General features: G+C 31.6%; 3 protein-coding genes across 3 annotated transcripts; 2 read left to right on the top strand and 1 right to left on the bottom strand.

The window, feature by feature from the left end:
- The first annotated feature begins 499 nt into the window (after nucleotides 1-499).
- LOC133315225 (HMG1/2-like protein) lies at nucleotides 500-2,414 on the top strand. Its single transcript, XM_061516804.1, has 8 exons — nucleotides 500-664; nucleotides 761-815; nucleotides 1,052-1,171; nucleotides 1,475-1,532; nucleotides 1,606-1,650; nucleotides 1,737-1,817; nucleotides 1,895-1,987; nucleotides 2,083-2,414. Exons 2-8 carry the CDS (start codon nucleotides 769-771, stop codon nucleotides 2,098-2,100), a joined length of 462 nt encoding a protein of 153 aa, XP_061372788.1. The 5' UTR covers nucleotides 500-664; nucleotides 761-768; the 3' UTR covers nucleotides 2,101-2,414.
- Nucleotides 2,415-5,814: 3,400 nt separating this feature from the next.
- Nucleotides 5,815-9,207, bottom strand: LOC133315256 (putative 12-oxophytodienoate reductase-like protein 1). Its single transcript, XM_061516848.1, has 5 exons — nucleotides 9,113-9,207; nucleotides 8,653-8,793; nucleotides 7,204-7,342; nucleotides 6,558-6,711; nucleotides 5,815-6,482 (listed from the first exon to the last, which is right to left on the bottom strand). The coding sequence occupies exons 1-5, from the start codon at nucleotides 9,205-9,207 to the stop codon at nucleotides 5,890-5,892; spliced, it is 1,122 nt and encodes a 373-aa protein (XP_061372832.1). The 3' UTR covers nucleotides 5,815-5,889.
- Nucleotides 9,208-16,751: 7,544 nt separating this feature from the next.
- LOC133315262 (WUSCHEL-related homeobox 8-like) lies at nucleotides 16,752-17,921 on the top strand. The gene is made up of 3 exons (XM_061516854.1): nucleotides 16,752-17,049; nucleotides 17,135-17,545; nucleotides 17,711-17,921. The coding sequence occupies exons 1-3, from the start codon at nucleotides 16,884-16,886 to the stop codon at nucleotides 17,770-17,772; spliced, it is 639 nt and encodes a 212-aa protein (XP_061372838.1). The 5' UTR covers nucleotides 16,752-16,883; the 3' UTR covers nucleotides 17,773-17,921.
- Nucleotides 17,922-20,404: the final 2,483 nt, after the last annotated feature.

Raw genomic sequence — 20,404 nt, 5'->3', positions numbered from 1 at the left:
AGAGAGTAAGAGATTTTTTTTGATTTAAATATTAAATAAATAATAATAATTTTAACTAGAATGATTATGTTTTAAAAAGAAATTTTTTTTTTCTTATTTTAATAGTACATTTATTTTAAAAAATTATATCTTTTTTTTTTTTTTGAAAAATAATAACTACATTTTTTAACATACAAATTGTGCAGTGTGGTTAAATGTTTTTTTTTTTTAATGCCGCGTTGGAAATAATACGATTATGAGAAGTTTCTTGTAGGAGTGGGCTTTGGTAGAGAGAGACAAGCGAAGAGTCCAATAGATTAGAACTGGGCTTTGGCGACGTCAACTGAACCCAAGTCAGAACCGACCGGTTGAAGAAACACAGAGAAAACACAAAATGGAAACGGAGGCATAAGCTTAGGAATAACGCAGCCAACACAAGAAGAACCCACGGATCAATGACATGGCATTAAATTTAAATTCCCGCCTAAACCCCTACACTCCGTTAGATTTCATTTCGTTCGCAATTGAATTTCAATTTCCCCAAAGGGCTTAATATCTCACCGCATTTGTGCTTAGCCTTATGTCATAGTGTCTTACCACTTCTATATTCCCCCAAACTCTTCCTCTCTCTCTTCCTCTCTCTCCCCCCCAAACCCTAACTCCCAACCCCATTCCCCACCTTCCGGTACGTATATCCCTCCATTTTTCACAATTTTTCTGCGATTTTCTTTGTTTTCCATGAGTTTACGGTGAAAAAACTGACCCGATCGTGTAATTGCAGTTTCCGTCATGAAAGGTGGCAAGTCGAAGACCGAATCGAAGAGAGCTGATGCCAAGTAAGTTTTATTCGTTTTTTTAATCGAACCTCAACTGGTTTATCACTTTCGATTTTATTCGTTCGTGCCAAAAAAACAACAGAAAATAAATTAGGGTTTCAGGTATTTCAGATCTGAGATCTTATATTCGAGAAATACCGGCTTGATCCCTCTTTTGAACTGCAACGACTTAATATAATTGTGTGATTATGCTATTTGGTTGTTTTTAATGCTATTGCTTTTTGCTTTCGGTGCAGACTTGCTGTGAATAAGAAAGGTGGCGCCGCCACCAAGGGTAGCAGGAAACCAAGCAAGGGGAAGGCAGCCAAAGACCCTAACAAGCCAAAGAGACCTCCCAGTGCTTTCTTCGTTTTCATGTAATTATATATATATATTTTTAACTCTACGATCCATTTGATTTCCGATCCGCTCTTCTTCCCTTTCCACCGAAAATTGTTCTCGTCAAAACTTTTATCCTCATCCTACGGTAAATAATATGTGATTTTTTTTAAATTTTTTTTACATGATTGAATTATCGTAAATATTTTGTGACAACAAAAAACAATGCATATTAAGTGTTGTGCTAGATCTAATTTCCGCTTCATGAATATGGCATATTATTCAATCCTTGTATTTATTGATTTTGGTGCTTTTTTCTAAAACTTGTTTGATTATTAAAGGGAGGAATTTAGGAAACAGTTCAACAAGGAGAATCCAGACAACAAAGCAGTATCTGCTGTAAGTGTTAACTGTGGTTCTTATGTTATTTTCATTGGTGTGTAGCTCAAAGTCTTGATTGTGCTTTTTGAAGGTGGGCAAAGCTGCTGGAGCAAAGTGGAAGTCTTTGTCTGATGCTGTATGTACTTCACTGTTTCTTTACCATAAATTGCGTCTCGAATAATAGTATATGATTTTAATGAAGTTCTGGTTAATGGGTTTTAGGAGAAAGCACCATATGTTGCAAAGGCAGAGAAACGAAAGGCTGATTATGAGAAGAGCATGAGAGCCTATAACAAGAAACAAGTGGGTGTATCTCTTTTGGTGTGGTAATTTAGCTTTGCAATGAATGATTCTCATGCCTTCTTTTTGTTTGTTGTTAGGCTGAAGGTCCTACTGCAGGAGACGAAGAAGAATCTGAGAAATCAATATCTGAGGTGAATGATGAGGATGACGACGAGGATGATGATGGCGAGGTTTGCTTAAAAGCTTTGTCTATTATCATCATAGCTTTACAGCTTTAAACATTTTTGCATTGTAGTTACTTATTTGTGTCTTTTATTCTGTGTAGGAGGATGATGACGAGTAGCAACTGGACTGAGGATAGTATTTATCTAGGTTGTTCTGATGATCTATCATCGTACTTGGATGGTTTGGTCGTTGGGTCGCTTCCTGATAAACATATTTCTTGCTTCCGGAAAATATTCCCTGATCCCTCAGTAATTTTGTTTTGTCTTTCCAAAACGATAGTGAAAAGAAGGGGGTTGACCTTTATTTGTACTTTTAATTTCAACTGTTTAGTTAAGGGGTGTTTATCTTTGTAGAGCTTTTTAGTTTGATTTATCTTTTCTTGATGAAATCTGGTTATGTTTATATCAATATAATTGGCTCATCATTTCCTTCCTGTTGTATCTTGGGTTGTGTATTTTCGATCGATGTTTTATATTTGTTGTTGGCGTATGCTTTCTGCACTTTGTGTGTTGGTTCTTGGAATCATGTTTAACGTCTGGTTCTCTGTGTTCGGGATATTGTGCGAATGCCACTTTTTAACACTTGCTATTCTGCAGTGGTTGTGGTAGTTGTTAATTCTCACTGTAATCTTCTTGTGGATATTTATTTTCGGTGTGTTTTTTCCATTCTTGGTACCTTATTTTTAAGCTGCTACCGACCGTCTGCATGTCATTGTCTGTTTGTCTTAATCATTGCTTTGTATATGTGGCAAGGATTGGCTTGCTATTTTACATTTTTATGGTTTATTGCTTTGTATATAGAACAAATTGATTTATCTATACGATACGTTTGTTCATGTGTTAAATGTTTAATTTGTTTGTTGAAGATTTCGGAATTATTGCTTTCGGTTTGTTTTTTATTCGGCGGAGTGCATGCCTCGATGCTTTTGCCTGTGCTGTACTATACTTCTATTATTCTGATTTTAACATGAGTGAAGTGTTTCATGATTCAATTTTTTTTAGCTTCTTCATCGTTGCAAAAGAAAAATAAATTAATAGTTAACGAGTCAACGCCCAACTCCTAGCAATGGTGGAAGCTGAAGCAGAACTCTCTTGTTAATTTCAGCCGTTCAGTTGCATTTCAAAATTATGAGATGATCGTGGATGTTGCAATTTCATAGAAATTTTGATTTTAAACGTTTGTTTTGGACTCAATTGACAAATTGAGTTAAATTTCGAATTGTTAGAAGTTTGGAGAATCCATGTGTCATTCAACGACTCAGATTGTCTCGATAGAATGGTGAGCCAGAAAATTGTCAGGACAACACTATCTCTCGCAGTGGGATAGGAAACTCTTCTGTTCCTATGTTACTATCCTGTGACGTACCGTTGAAAGTCGTTAGACTGAGGTGGGGTATCCTGGGGTCGTGTAAGTGGTGCTTTCAGAGAGTCGTAGCATTCGGGTGCCGCTAGCGTGTAGGGAAGTTAGTGGGGAGGATGATATGGAAAATATTTGTGAGGCGTTTGGTAAATGAGAAATTTTTTTTAAGCCGGGAATCTATATTTTCAAAAATATGATTTTTACATTCAGTTTATTATAATATCCGTAAATTTAAAATTTAGAAAAATTCAATTTCCGAAGATTCTTGAAAAATTCCGGGTACCAAACGCCCTTTGTGGTATTATGAATGTATCTATCGTTATCAAATAGGAATATATATATATATATATATATATATATATATTTATATGTGTTCGCTTTTTGTCATGTGACATGACGAGAGCTTTTTTTTGCACACACAAATCAAATGTGGGTCCCACGCTTAAAAAAAAAAGTCAAACCAAAATCAGGATACGACGCCGTATCTTTAAGATACGGAAGCAGATTTTTATTGCAGGAATGAACAGTGCCATTCCTGCAACATGATTCTTATATTTCCATATATATATATATATATATATATATATATTCCTTGATGATAAGAGAGTATCCATTTCCGTTGCGCCAAAAATCTACTCGATGGTATGACAATGTGGGAGGGGATCTGACATGCATGACAGGGAGAGTTGAACTTAACGTAAGTGTATATATGCAAAATATTACAATACTATTTTGTAAAATTATATTTATATTTTTTATAATCTATGATGTTTTTTCTTGCCAAGAACGTTCACTTCCACTTTTACTGTTAGTGATATAAAATTTATAGTAAATATTTATCTTATGTTATAGGAGATTACACTAATCTCCTCTTATAGAAACATCAAAATATGTGTCATTAATTTTTGAGTTTAGTGTTTGTCATTTTAAATGACATAAGTTATGTCATTTTAGGAGAGGGATAGACACAGAAAAACGGAAATTATGGGAGAGAAAAAGTGGGTGGTTTTTTTTAATTTAAAATTCAAAATTTCTGTGTCTGTATCTCTCTTAAAATGACATAACTTTCTGTCATTTAAAATGACAAACACTTTTCCCTTAATTTTTTTCTCTTTTTTTATGAAATCTATAGGTCCTACATTTCTTGTTTCAGTTGGAAATTTTTTTTCTCCCAAAATTTTTATATGAAAAATTTTGTGTTATAGTTTAAAGCAAGAGGAAATATATCATATTAAAATTTACGTATCCTATTTAAAAGCTTTAGGAAATGTATAACATAAAAGAATATGCTACCTGTATTTTTGTACTCAGCTTATCTTAAATTGTTGGCATGTCGCAATGTCTTTTGGAGGAATTTTTTCGTACACATGGAGGAAAGATTTCGCTCCTCCATTGACTGTTTCACCGTTTGATATCTCTTCAGTCTCTAACTGGCTCGTTTCGATGAGTTTTTTCCCATTCCAGAAGATGTTTTTTCAAAAAATAAAAAAGGCATTTATCAGAAAAAGTCTGTTTAGATATTTCTTTTTAAAAAAACAGAAATCATAAAAAAAGCTAAGTAACATATTTTTTTTGGAAACAAAATTTTAACTTCTGAAAAAATTAGAAGTTAAAAGCAAAATATTTTTAAAAAATCTAAATATATTTAGCTTCTGTTAAAAAGTCTTGGACATAAAAAAACATTTTTTTTTGGAAGCCCATCCATAAAACCGGTAGAGAGATATGTTTGTTTCACGCTGTTGTGCAAAAACCGAAGCTTGATGGAAGAAAATCAGTAATTATAGAATGTTGTAAGAAAAAAAAAATCCTTTTTATAAAGTATTAGCATACGTGATTTTGTGTATGGGAGTTAGCACACAATAACCTTGAAGCGTGGCCATTTGGCCATATATCGACGTAAAATATGTTGACACTTGATACAACTATGTCTTCAAAGGTATGGAGTATGTTACAAGATTTAAATATACGTATTGGGTAATTAGCATGTTAGACAAGTGAGAGAAATTAGGAAGTGACTTGGAAGGTTGTTATACTTATAGCTGATATGATTGTTACAACTGATATGTAATATGATTTTATTGTGTGAGTATGTGATGCAAAACATGTATTAGCATTTTCTATTTTAGGAGGGAGAGTATAAAAAGTTAAGGTAAAATTCTCCTCGGGAGAAAGTTTCAGTCTTATCATATTCACAAATGAATAAAGCTGTTTTAAGCAGACTTTTTCGTAACCTTATTTTATTATCCATAATGTGAATAAAATGCGTGAAGGATGCCTATTGGAGTATGATATCGATAAACGGCATAAAGAAGTTTTTTTATTGAACTCCATAGGTCATAGATGATTCAAAATTCAAATAAATCCAAATCGCTGGTTTGGACTATTATAAATTACGGAAAACACAATTTATATTATTTTACTCTCACAAAGAGATGAGATTCACAATTTTTTATTTTTCTTGTTTACTCCCTCTCTCCTTTATTTATCTCACTTAGAATGACATAGTTTTATATCTTAGACACTTTTCCCTATTAATTAATAGTCGTTTCTAAGTCATGCTTTCAAGAAACGGATAATCCGTATATCCAAGGACAGGATCATTTGTGTAAAATGTGCTCCTATCGGGCTTGTTTAACTCAGCATTCAGTTCGAATCTTGTAGGCAGATCCGGATTTGCCAAAAAGAGGCGTCCATAAGCCACCAAATCTGCACCACCGCTGGCCAAAACTTTGTTTCCTTCATTCCTGTTGTAGCCACCAGCGACAATAAAGGTTCCATTGAAGGCCTTTCTAATGGGCAATAGGGACTCATTGGACTCAAACTTGTCAAACATTGTGCGCATCCTTGGTTCAATTACATGACAATAGAGAATGCCCAATTGACTCAAGGACCGAGCCATGTAAATTCCCAATGCTTGAGGGTCAGAGTCTCCACAATCACAATAATCAGCGAAAGGGGACAGCCTGACACCAACTTTGTCAGCTCCGATCTCATCACCTACCGCTTTCACCACCTCTAGTGGGAAACGACAACGATTTTCTAAGGTACCTCCATACTCATCATCTCTGTCGTTTACTTTGTCCTTTAGAAACTGATCAAGCAAGTATCCATTGGCTCCATGTATCTCTACTCCATCAAAACCTGTTTAATTTTTGCTTCAATATTTATGTGACATTATAAAAATGAAAATTATATAAAATTCTAAGATAAGGTTACCCGCTTCTATGGCATTTTTAGCTGCCATTCTGAAATCATTGACAATTTTGGGGATTTCATCGGTTCTGAGGCGACGAGGTGGTGGGTATTTAGTGCTGCTACCTTCCTTTTGAATTGGTTTGTTTGTACTTGAAATTGGGGGTTGCCCATCTGGCTGGTAACCTGTTTGATCATGTTCTCAGTATTTATGTCATCATTTCCTTATACATGGCATCATAATTTGGAAAATCAAATTAAAAAGAGAGAGAGAGTGAAACTTAGTACATATTAATTTTATAACCCTATAACTGTTTGGATCTCGATCCTCTCGTATGAAAAAAAATTGAGATAGTCATATGAAGAATCATAACCGTTGATTCATTTTGTATAATTATGATTTTTCCCATATAATCATATTATGTTTGTTTCCATCACTATTTTCAGCTTGGATTACTAATAACGAAGGCAAAATATAATGTAGATATTTAATTTATGGAAAAATATTTTCTCATATTACGTAAAAATTCAATTATCATATTGTGACTTTTCGATTTACTTTAAATTTGCATGAAGCCACTATTAATCCATAGGTTGAATTACAACATAAAAATTCAATTATCATAGAGGAAATCAAACTCCTTAACTTATATTGCTAAAGAGTAAAAACAGAGATACCATAGTTGGAGACTCTTCCAGCATGCCAGAGTTGGCAAAAGAATATGCCCCCTTTCTCATGAACGGCTCTCACAATAGGTTTCCATGCTTCCACCTGTTCTCTTGTCCAAATGCCAGGTGTATTTGGGTACCTTTAATGACAAACAAACAAAAACATGAAGAAAACAAATGTAGTAATTATTAAATATAAATATTACATTCTTTTATCAAATTCTGATAATCACTTTAAAATAAAAAAATAAAAAAAAGAAAAAATTATTAATTTAATTTAATTTAATTTAATTTTTTTAAATATTTAATATTTAAAAAATACTAAAATTCTTGTATTCCCCATTTTGTTTAACCTCTAATTTACGTTTCGTGCTTTGCGAAAAACACGCCTTGATAAGAATCTCAAACAAACATCTTTAGCTGTCACTTATAGATAGTTAAAGGAATTGTGTTATTTACACCTTGAATCTTTAACTCTCATCTCGATTATTTTTTATTGATTTGTTTCTTATTAATAATCAGTCAAAAAACATCAAAAAGATGTGTGATGTGATTAATGTAAGCTAAGATCAATGTGACTGTTTGAAATCTGTTTCAAAAAAAAATTTGATTTTTTTTTAACTTTTTAAAAAAACTTATAACTGTTTTATTGTTTTTACCATCAAGTTTAAAGAATATATCTGAATCATATTTATTTTATGTTTTGACTTTTAACTTTCAAAATGAAAAAGAATATAAAACACTTATTTTATTAATTATATTTTTTGGTAAATATTTTTTTAACTATTTTATAAAATAATTTTATAAGAAAAAAAATTAATACACAGTCAAACGCAATATTTCAAGGCACAAATTCACTTCATGACTTGGGAAAAGCCAAGGCCAGATAGAAACGAGCGTGATTGCTTTTTCAAGAGTATACTACATTTTATTTTCTTGAAAAGTTATTTCAAATTAACACTCTTTTATCTTTTATTTTAAAATATTAATCTCTTCCTTTAGCTGATTCATTTTAATTTTTTAATCTATTTTAAAGCAAATGGAGTAATTTTTATTCTTCTTTTTTTCTTTTTAACTTCCAGCACACAATTAGTTTTAAATATTATTGTTGACTTAAAGACTTCAAAAATAAAATACTTTTTTTTTCGGTGAAGTGTCATAGTCAGAAGTAAAACATAGTAATTGGTGGCACTAAAAGTCATTATATATGCTCCACGACTCCAAAATATTCTCTTTAGGCGAACGTTTGGGACAAGAAATTTTATAGAATTTCTGAAAAATTATTTTTTTTTTAATTTTTAAATATTATCGTAAACTGAATGTTTTCGTCGTAATTCTGAAAATTAAAATTCTTGAAGAAAAAAAAAAAAATCTCTGTCAAACACCCCATGAAAACAGTAATTATGGACCCTGAGAATTGCACAGAGAAGAAATAAGAATGGAAGATTACCCTTGTGCAGTTTCTGACACCCCTGATGCTTCCCCTATCAAGAAGCCACCATTTGTTGTTCGTTGAGAATAATATAGAGCAGCATGGGGCTGAGCCACGAAATTGTAGGACCTCGTTCTTGTCAACGGTGCAAGAACAATCCTAAAGAATGAAACACAAAAAAACAAAGTCATAAATATATAAAAAAAATAAGGAAAAAACATTTTTCATATTACATGAAAATTGTTTTTCGTAACTATTTGATTTGCATATAATTTTTTTTTTTGTTTTTAATAAGTACGGAGTTTATCACTAATTGAGTCGTAAGGTGATAAAACAATTTTCATACAAAATAAAACAATCAAAGCCAAAAATATAAAAGTCAAGAACTTTGGGGGAACTAAGCAATCTAGGTACGTTCGTTAAACATTCTGCTCCATTTAAAAGAAGTACTTCAATATGTCTAAAGGGTAGAACTTACCTGTGGGATAAATTAAATTTTCCCAACTTGTATGGGGTAAGGAGGGGTATCACTTCTCTTCCCTCAATCACTTTCTTGTTCTCTTCTTCTATCATCTTGGTGTTGGTCATCATCATCCTCGTCTTCCCACTCAGTTCACAACTAGCGATGGATGCAGAGACTTAAAGAGTGTCGTTTCTTATAGTAACTCCTCGCAAGAAACCGATGTCGTTTCCCAACAAAAATTCAAGTTGAATGATGTCATGTCACACTTAATTTTTTCTTTTTTCTTATATTTTTCGAACGGAGAGTGCGTATGTAACTCCAGATTTATTATTATTATTATTATAAGAGTAAATACTATTTTTGGTACTCAGCAAATTTTGCGATGTTTCCTTTAGTACCTAACAAATAAAAAGTTTATTTGTGGTTCCTAAGAGATTCAAAAAAGACTCATTTAATTGAAATCGTAATCACTCACAAATTCAAAAAGACTCACATTAGACTCACATTAAAATGGTTCCACTTTGAATTTTTTAGGGACCAAAATAGTCTTTTTATTTGCTAAGGACTAAAATGGACATCATAAAATTCGCTGATGACTGAAAAAGTATTTACTCTTGTTATAATTACTTTTTTATCTTTCATTAATTATTTAAGATTTATATCCTCTATTATTTATGAGATTTACAGGTGTGTATCTCGAAAATATATTGCTTCCAAACATAACATTTTTTCCCTTTTTTTTTTTGGATTTCAAGATAACTTTTTTTCCTTTCTTTTTGTATTTCAAAATAACTCTTTTTCTTAAAACAGCTATTTCGCGTAAATAATGTTATTTAAAAAAAAGGATAAAATTGTTAATAATCATAAATTATTTACTTTATACTGACAAAATACTTATTTTGAAATGTTTTTTTAAAACATTTTGACAATAATCAGATTGATTACTTTGTACATGAGATTTCTTTACTAAAGTTGCCCCTCGCATTTCTTTACATTAATTTAACAATATTCTAAATTTAAAAAATATAAAATTCACGTGATTTTATGAATCGAATAATTTCTTATTTGTTAACATTATAAACGTCGGATTTGATTTCTAAATAAATCAAATATTATTTTTAATTATTCGAAACACAGCCTTTTAATTGAGTCGGTTATGTAATAATGCTGATATTTATCTACTCAAGTACAATTGAAAGAAAACTTTTCTTTGAGAAATGGAGATAAATCTCAACTTAAAATTAGTCTTATAATCGGTTTAAACTTTAAAGAGTCAAGGTTTATATCCTTAAAAAGGTAATTAGAGTTTGTATAAAAAAAAAACCATTTCTTTTTATGAATTTTTTTTTTAATCTCAATCGTAGTTGGTAATAGGTCATAGCCTCATAGGGTGGGTGGGAGGAAGAAAGGTTTCATAGTAACAACGTACATCGCCTGAGAGGTGGTGGTGGAATAGTGTGATCGTTGCCATTTTTTTTATTAAAAGTTTATTTAATTCCAAAATTAACAAGCACTTACACTTATTACTCTTGTTAATTCAACGGTATTTGACTATAGTGCATCGGTGCACTTTTAATTGGTGCATCTTAGACTCGCCATAAGAAACATTATCTTTGCAATGATTTTGTTGATCATCACGAGGGAAGTAGCACAAATGGCAACAGCCCAAAACTTAAGATAGAAATATTATTATCTCTTATGGTTGTTTTTTTATATAAAATATTACTGATTATATATTATTAAAAGCTTAATTGATTATGCGATTCACATGGCTAATCCATTAAATTAGTTTAAAACTCATTCGGACATCGATCCTAGCACTTGTAAACATGCCAAACTTAGGGCACAACGGCAATATATTAACATCATTCTCTGATTTCTCTCGAAACAAGTTCTTTTATCACTTAAATCAATGATAATTATTGAGTAATTAATATTTCGTTGACAAATCCTATACATGAGAAACTTAATTTAAAATAATTACAAAAATACCAGTATTGCTCACAGTCCCACATCACAAGACAAGCCTTGAGCTCTGTTCCTTGTCATGTCTTGATTGTATCTCTGCTATTGGTTTGTCTTGTCAGGAAGGCACAACCCACTTCCCTATTTACTGTTTGAGAGACGATAACAACATCCTTCAAGTATTTTCTTTTAAATATTTATTATATGATAAAATTTATAATTATTTTATTAATAAAGAGTATGACTATTATTGAATTTTATTTAACAATTAACAAATATTATAAAGATATCAAATAATATATTAATAACATTTTCCTTCAATCTTTTAGTCATATGAACTACTTGGTTTAGTCTAGTAGTATGAGCTGTGTGTAGTATAGTATTCGATCCCATTATAATAATAATAATAAAAAAATTCTATTCTCGAAATCTAACCATCTGAAAATGGTTCCTTGATCAATCTGCATTTGTTTTAAGGAGAATATATTGTAACAACTAAGTTGTGTTATTATCAAGTGACTATCAATTAATCTCACCGTTAGATCGATTATGTTGATCCAACGGTTATATTTATTTTTATCTTTGTACGGTTATGATTTCTCATATTTAAAGTGAAAGCATTAAATATGAGAAATCATAACCATACAAAGGTGGAAATAAATATAAAGTATTAAATTTAGGAAACCATGACCATACAAAGATGGAAATAAATATAACCGTTAGATCAACATAATCGATCTAACGGTGAGATTAATTGATAGTCACTTAGTAGTAACACAACTTGGTTGTCACAATATCCTTCCCATTGTTTTGATTCATTTTATGTTTAAAACAATTTTATATTTTAATTATATTTAGAAACTAAAAAAACTTTTTAAATTTAAATTAATTTAAACATACACTTCTTTTGATCACTAATATTTATTTTCATGAAATGAATCATCTATAGTCTATAAAAGGAATTACACAACGACGATGCAATTGTATCCAAAAGCTTGTACTGTTTAATGAATTTATATTTTTAACTTTTAAATTAGGAAAAACTTCAACAAAAAATCCTGTAATTTTTTTCATAATCATTTATCCTCTCTAAAATTTTGAATCATTTATCCTATGACTTAAATTTTTTTTATCATTTACCTCCTAAGTGAGGAAGGTAAGTGATAAAGAAACTTTAAGTCAGGGGGTAAGAGATAAAAAAAATCTAAATAAGAGTGTAAATGATTCAAAAATTTGTGAGAGGATAAGTGATAATTAAGAAAATCCATAAGGATTTTTTTGAAGATTTCCCTTTAAATTATAAATCAAAATTTATTATTATTATTATTATTTTGTGACTGATATCCTTTGCAATTAAATAAGGATGGTGATACTTGTTTTGATTGCATCGGAAGCATGTCTCCTCAAAGACTTAATGGAAATAAGGTTTACTATATATATATATATATATGTATTCGGCCACAAAGATTCCCCAGCAATAATATGCCATACTCATCTTACCAAAAAATAAAAATAGCTATTGAATTTCGAGGTAGAATTTTTTTAGGTTGATTGCTTTGATATGTTGATTAAATTCGATAAGGTTGAACCTGACACACTATGGATACAATATTGATTCTATTATAATCCATTAGACAACTCTGTCAGTGTCATGTCAAGAAGCCTGGGGAGTTTTTGTTATTTTCTTGTTGCTGCATTATGTAAACATTATTTTTTTTTCTATTAAATTAAATTGCGTTTCTGTTAAGATGGGCCATAGTTAACAAAAGCAAAATGCGACCAATTACACATAACAAGCTAGCAAGTAGCAAAGATAACATTATCTTATCTTAGAAGTGGTTAAAGACTAATCCACTCTTTCTGTTTCCAATGGTAAGTGGAATATCTGCGCTTGTTTTGGGCCATGGTTAATCATTATATTTATGCACTTTCACGCAGACATCTGTTCCTTTATTAATTTTGCTTTTGATTTACATCATTTACACAGTTCGTAATAGTTTATAGCTCCATATAAGTTTAAGTAATTATTACATGGGTATCTGATTCTTACACAAAAAAAATAGGTGAAAGTCAAGAAGAAGAGAGACAAAGAAAAAAAAAGGATTTCACTTATTTTTTGTGTGTTGTATGATACAATTTTATTGTCTCAAATAACATTAAAAACATATTTTTCTTATATTATTATACAGGGTTTGATGTTAATGTTGTGCTGATATGGTACATATAAGTCTGTTAGGCAGTGGCCAGGGGAGCCTAAACAGGGTAGACTATCATCCACACATCAAGTGAGTCTAAGTAATAAACTTATAATATGGAATTTCGATATCATATCTTAACTCAAAACCTTAAGACATTAAGTTTATGGGTCTTCCCTCTCAAGCGAAAGTTTCTTCGAGTAATATTGATGAGGTTACCAACCAGGAGTAGGTTAGTCTCTTGGTCTACAAGAGCCTACAAACCCGAACACAAACCACCAACTCCAAATACTCGGTACATGCAATGGGAGCCCAATTAGGGTAGATTATCATTGACACATCAATGAACTTAACCTAAAACCTTAAGACATTGAATTCATGAGTCATTTCACTTATATGTGCTCTGCTTAGCCCATTCCTTTCTAATGTGAAACTTTTTATTACTCACACTTGAATTTCCAACAATCTCTCCCTCGAGTGTGAGTCTTACAATTGTCCACTTCCCCTCAAGCAAAAGCTTCTTCGAGTATTAATGGGATCACCAACCAAGAGTGTGTCAGTCTCTTGGTCCACAACATGGGTTTGCTCATGCGTACAAACCTGAACACCAATCACCATCTCCAAGTACTCGGTAACCCAAGCCAATCAATCATTGACTCTGATACCATTGTTGGGCAGCGACCTGGAGGAGCCTAATTAGGGGAGGCTACCATCCACACATCAAATTGGCCTAAGCGACAAACCTATAACATGGGTTTAGATATCATATCCAAATCCAAAACCTTAAGGCATTGGGTTATCGATCTTCCCATTTATATGCACTTCACTTAGTCTATTACCAACCAATATGAAACTACATTATACTTCAATATCCCATTCATCTCCCCTTAAGTGTGGATCCTACAATTGTCAAATCCTCCTCAACCGAAAGTTTCTTCAAATATGTATAAGTTACCAACCACGAGTAGGTCAATCTCTTGGTTCACAACATGGGTTTGCGCAACCTACAAACTTGAACACCAACCATATCTCCAAATACTCGGTACACCTGGGCCAATGATCTGATACCAGAGTTGCGCAACAGCTAGGGGAAGCCCAATCAAGGAAGACTATCATCCACATATTAATGGGCCTAAGCGACAAACCCACAACAAGGGAGTCCGACACCATATCTTAACATAAAATCTTAAGAAATTGAGTTTATGGGTTCTTTCACTTATATGTGCCATGCTTAGCTCATTCATTTCCAATATGAGACTTTTTGTCACTCATATTTGAATTCCCAAAACAGGAGATAAAATTATCTATTATACATACGTAAAAGTATGTGGGGTCCATATGAGATCATGTGAAAGGAGAAAAAAAATCACACATACTTTTATGTGTGTAAGAAATAATTTTATTTTATAAGTATTAAACCTATATAGATAAATACATACGTATATAGATAATAAAAAAATTATATAGAATGTAATTTTTATTGATAGAGCCGATTTTATATAATTATTTGTTTTTTTTTTAATTTTTATGTCAAATTTTTGTAAAAATTAAATAACAATAAAACCAAATATTTATTATTTTTATATATTTTAAAAGTATATTAAATAATTTCGGATTAACATACTATTTTTCAAAAAAAATTATATGATATTTTTTTAATTCAACCTTGAATCTTATTCCAAACATCCCCACACAGATAGATAGATATATATATATATATATATATATATATATATATATATATATATATATATATGCGCGCGTGCGTGTATATAAATATAAAGTCTCTTATATTTACTGATAGTTAAATTTATAGTAAATCACATTCTAAAATTTTAAAATTGAGCCTACATTATTTTAATTCTTGAAATATAAATGACATATATGCAGTCTTTAAAAGATAAAGAGTGTCATCAATTTAGTTTTTTAATAATAAAAAATGATATTAATTTAATCTTTCAATTATATATGATTGATATATTATTAAAAAACGATATTAATTTAATCTTTCAATTATATATGATTGATATTAATTTATCATATAATAATAAAAAATAGTAATTTAGTCTCTAAATTTTATAATTTATATATAAAATATTTTAATAAAATTTATAATAGAGAGATTTGATTAACGTATACTTAACATTTCGAAGGACAGAATAAATTTTTACTTTCTCTTTAATTGTAAATCATTAAGCATAAAAAAATTTGGTCAATGCGTTCGAAACTTGGTCGGACAACGGTGCACGCGTTCTCGGCAGGGATGCGTTTATTACGCTCTCTCCCATTCCACTATTAGGACAACTAATTGAACTAGAAAAAAAATAGAAAAACGATTTTAATAAGTTTTTTTAATGGAAAAAATATTTCTGCAGATAAGTTATCTGTATTTATTTTCAAAACGACGTCGTTTTGATATTTTAAAAATTTATAAATATAAAGACTATTATAACTCTGAAATAAATTAAAATTACAAATACACCATGATTTCTGTCCCAAAACAACGTCGTATTGAACTTACTGTAAGTATCTTATATGTAGTAACTGCAAAAAAGCGAACTTTTTTAATATATCAAAGGAGGATAATTCATTGCAAGGAGCTTATTTTATATGGACCGGGACTTTGAGTCTCTGTCCTAAAATGGAAAAAAATAAGAGACGGACGGAGAATTTGACAAAAAGAAAAGAATTTAAGTGGAAGAATTTTTTTTTGTTTTGGGAAAAGGTGCACCTTAAAAATGGTGCAACTTAAAAATAATACACCGGGTCTACATTAAAAAAATTCCATTGCAACAGTCTTTAAGGAGGCGTTTAGTTCAGGAATTTTTTTTGGAATAGTAGGGAAATGAGATAGATAGAGAAATGATTAGAAAGATAGATAAAGTAAGATGGGTAGAAAAATGTAAAAAAAAATTGTTTCGTGGGGAAAAACTTTACTGGAAAAATTAGGTAACTTTATGAAATCAACAGTGCATTAAAAGTCAGATAATCGATTTTCCGAAAAATCCCACCTTCAAATTGGGTTTCTAAACAGTGCGGATATCTATGTTTCTCATAAATCCAGACAAATTGGATAGATGAGTTTTTGGTGAAAAACGTTGAAACAAACATGGTGTTTCTAAAAGCCATACTTGAGAAAGATAGATATCCGCTGAAAAGCTCCCAACCAAACACCACATAAAAGAAAGAAATATAAAGTCATATGTAACTATCAGGACAACTAATTTAAAGGCGGAAAAAATGTGTGTCTTTTTAAATGACACATCTTATATCTTTTCACACTTACAAAGAGGTGAAATTCACATTTTTAAAATTTTTCCTTACTCTCTTTCAATAATTTTTTTTTTCTCGTTTAAAATGATATAACTTTGTCTATTTTAAAATAATATACATTTTTTTCGTTTAAAGGTTTAGTGATAAAAGAAAGTAATAATGTAGAGTGATAAAAGGGAAAGGATGGCCAAATTGCGAGATTTGCGGAAGGAGGCTAAATTGCGCAATGAACTACGCTACTTTCGGCTTTGACTTGAGAAAGGCTCTGCAAAATGCCAAATCCAAAACTGAGTCCTCACTTTTTGGTTAGGAGTTAGCTTAGTTCTTCTGATTGTGCAGAAGGAAAAGGAGAAATGGAGACAGAGCACGAGATCTCAAATGGTATTGGAAGCTTGTATGTCAAGGTGATGACAGACGAACAAATGGAACTTCTGAGGCAACAGATTTCTGTCTACGACACCATATGTGACCGCCTCGTTGAGATGCACAAGGCCATAACTACCCAACAGGACCTCGCAGGTTTGGTTTGTTTCTAACCTTAAATTTCTCCTAAGATTTAGTTTTATTATTATTATACGATGCTCTAAATTATATATATATTTAGGACTTGGGTTGGGTAATTTGTACTGTGATCCACTTATGGCTTGTTCTGGACACAAGATAACTGCGAGGCAGCGTTGGACTCCAACGCCTCTTCAGCTTCAAATACTCGAGCGTATTTTTGATGAAGGCAATGGTACTCCAAGCAAACAGAAGATCAAAGACATAGCCATTGAACTTGGTCAACATGGTCAAATATCAGAGACAAATGTCTATAATTGGTTTCAGAATAGAAGAGCTCGTTCAAAACGTAAGCAACTAGCTCCCACACTAAGCAATGTGGAACCAGAGGCTGACACAGAATTTGAATCTCCGAAAGACAAAAAGACACGTTCAGAGAGCGTTCAACTTCAATCCTACGAGAATTCATCACCTCATAGGGCCAAGGATTTATACATCGAGAGTCCTGATAGAGGTATTAATATTTCAATGAAATGTGTTCTTAATATTCATTATATTTTATTTCATCCATCTCGAGTGAGTGCGCATAAATATACTGAGCATAAAACCTGATTAGACAAGGACACAAACTTTTAAGACATATTCATTCAATCTAAATGCTATTGCTTTGTTTACCCAGGATTTGACCAATTGATGGGTAAAGTGGAAGCTGCAGGCTACTACAGTTCTTATTTTCTTTGAGCAATCTGTGAAATGACTGGCTTAATTCTCAATTCTCGAATTGTGCTGCTTGATTGCAGCTTGTTGAATTCAAGATTGTCGATGATACTGTTATATATTTTGGAGCTTTCATCCAAAAAATGTTGATGAACCACAAATGATGTGTCACATATATATATATATACACTCATATGCATGTTTGTATAAATTATTTTTCTTAGGTGCTTTGCAGAGCTAACTGTTGATTAAGCATTACTGTGATTTGTTAACGATTTTACTAGTTTTGAACCTAATCGCTTCTCCCAATTTGCATTAGATTTGACTTATAGGAGCTGACATACTTGTCATATATGTTAGTATCATAGAGTATGTTATCACCATTAGGTTTCATTAACATCTTGTCAGTTATGTTATCTGCACATAGTAAATCTGCTGAAACACTTTTTCCCTTGTTAAGTGCCTCAGCAAATGAAAGACTACATCTTGTACTCTTACAAACCACTCATCCAAATGTAGTCATACCCATGGCCTAGTAGCCCTTCAATAATTAGATTAACAATTTCTAGACTTAAAGTTTACTCCCCTTAAACTATTGCCTTGTTACCTTTCAACCTCATAAATTCATATATTTCTACTCATCTTCAGTTTTTCAAGTCATCACCTTAATGACTAAACTCTCCCTTGGCATTGTTGATAGCATTAGTTATAACTTTTCCAAATTTTCAATTCCGGAATGTGGACGCTAGAACTTATAAATTATAATTTTATCAAATGGCAATGAAGCTTAAACGCTTATGTTAAGAACTAATTCAACCCAAAAGCTTAAGCTGTTGGGTGAAGCTACATCAATAATTTTATATATCTCAACACACCCCCTCACACGAGAGCCTATTGGGCTTGAAGGGTGGACGATATAGAGGTCCACCTACCTGTGCAAAGAAAGAAATTCCACTAGAAAGAAGGTGGGGAGCGGTAGCTTATTTAGATAAACAAATACAATTACCTAGATGCAACATCTCTCTACTTGGAGGGGGGACCTTGATAAACAGCAATACAAGCACACTCTGTTCCTAAAGAAAGGAAAGCACCTGTATAAAACAAACTGTACAATACACAGAAAAAGGTAAAAAACATACTGTAAACGGGTTGCAGATAGTGAGTGGCTTTGTAGGCCTGGAAACTAAGAAGGAAGGTTCTGTAAATTAATCCCTGAATTCCATTCAACCAAAAGCTCTGCATCTTGGCACTAGATAGAAGCTGACATAATTTAAATGTATTAGAGCCAAACTAATAAAATCATGACCACGATGATTGAATCTTATGGATGATTTGGCTCAATCAGGAACTGTCAGCTACTCAGCTCCAGTCCACAAAAAACGAACCGTGAGAATATTTCCTTCAATGAAATTTAAGACTTCAATTTCTTTCATGCCAGAGACTCTAACTGGCAACAAATCCTGTAGTGACGTTATCATATATCCTCTGAAGAGTATCTTGGTGATTTATATTTTTTAATTCAGAACTTTAGCATATATGAGAAACAATTCTAGAACTACAGGGAGAAGATTAGCTGAACCTTCATTTTAACTGACAGTTACCATGTATCTGTATGAAATTAAGAATTCAGAAATATCCCAACAATCACTTTATTAAATTTAATGCGTTTAGCAAAATGTAGCTCAAGTTATAAGGAACCAAAAAGTTCGAAAAAAGTTGGACTTGAAAAAATTAATATAGAATAATTTTTAAAACCAATTTTATCTTGAAATTAATTTTCATAAGAACTATTTTTAAAAAATCTAATTAATTACCAAACATCTGATTAAAAACTGTCTGTTATCTTTAGAATTCTTATTTTATGAAATTTTCAAACATCAAATCTAAATGTTTTGTCACTTTTAAGATCTTACTTGACATCCGGAGCCTTAAAAAAGTCCTAAATGTCATTGCCCATTTCAGTTTAGATAATTAAAAAATGCAGCTATTGCGGTTGAGCAGGCAAATTAGCATATCTCAAAGAATTAAAAGCTTGCAATTCAAGCTTAAATTGAACCAGGAATGCATCAATAGGGATGAATTCCTAGGAACTCCCTATTTCAAAATTATTAGTTAGTATTTGTACCTACAAAAAAGTGAGTTAATGATTCGTGGTTCATGGGATTAGTCCCTCCCATGTAGCCACTTGTCGCCAAGAGCCACCGACATCCCATTTGGCTCCAAAGACCAAATATGTTTCATAGAGAAAGGAGCAAAACTTTCGTGAATGGGTAACTATTCGTGTTTTATTATTTATTTAGAATATGCGTAACACCTTCATTCGTCATCTCCGCGATTACAATTGATTCCAAAATAAACAAAGGTATCTCCATTCACGACATTTTATTCTCATGGGAAAAATTTAGTATATTACCATTGCACACGGTAGTATTTGTACTATGTTTTTCTCAAAATATATAATATAAGGGATTAAAGTATCTGCAGTTACAGCGGATACTTTAATCCCATAATATAAATATTAAAGTTAGGGACTAAATTAAGGTGAATGAATACTAAAGAGGGATTAAATTGTAAGCATTGATTTATGATGAACTAAATAGAAAAAAAAGATAGAACAAAAATTAAGGTGAGTTATTAATTTTTTTCCCCAAAATTT

This window comes from Gastrolobium bilobum, unplaced genomic scaffold (assembly GCF_033153095.1).
Source record: "Gastrolobium bilobum isolate Gb01-03AN ecotype WA unplaced genomic scaffold, APGP_CSIRO_Gbil_v1 utg5152, whole genome shotgun sequence".
Classification (NCBI taxonomy): Eukaryota; Viridiplantae; Streptophyta; class Magnoliopsida; order Fabales; family Fabaceae; genus Gastrolobium; species Gastrolobium bilobum.
Note: the sequence above shows the minus strand (reverse complement) of the source record. Positions and strands in the feature narration are given on the sequence as shown.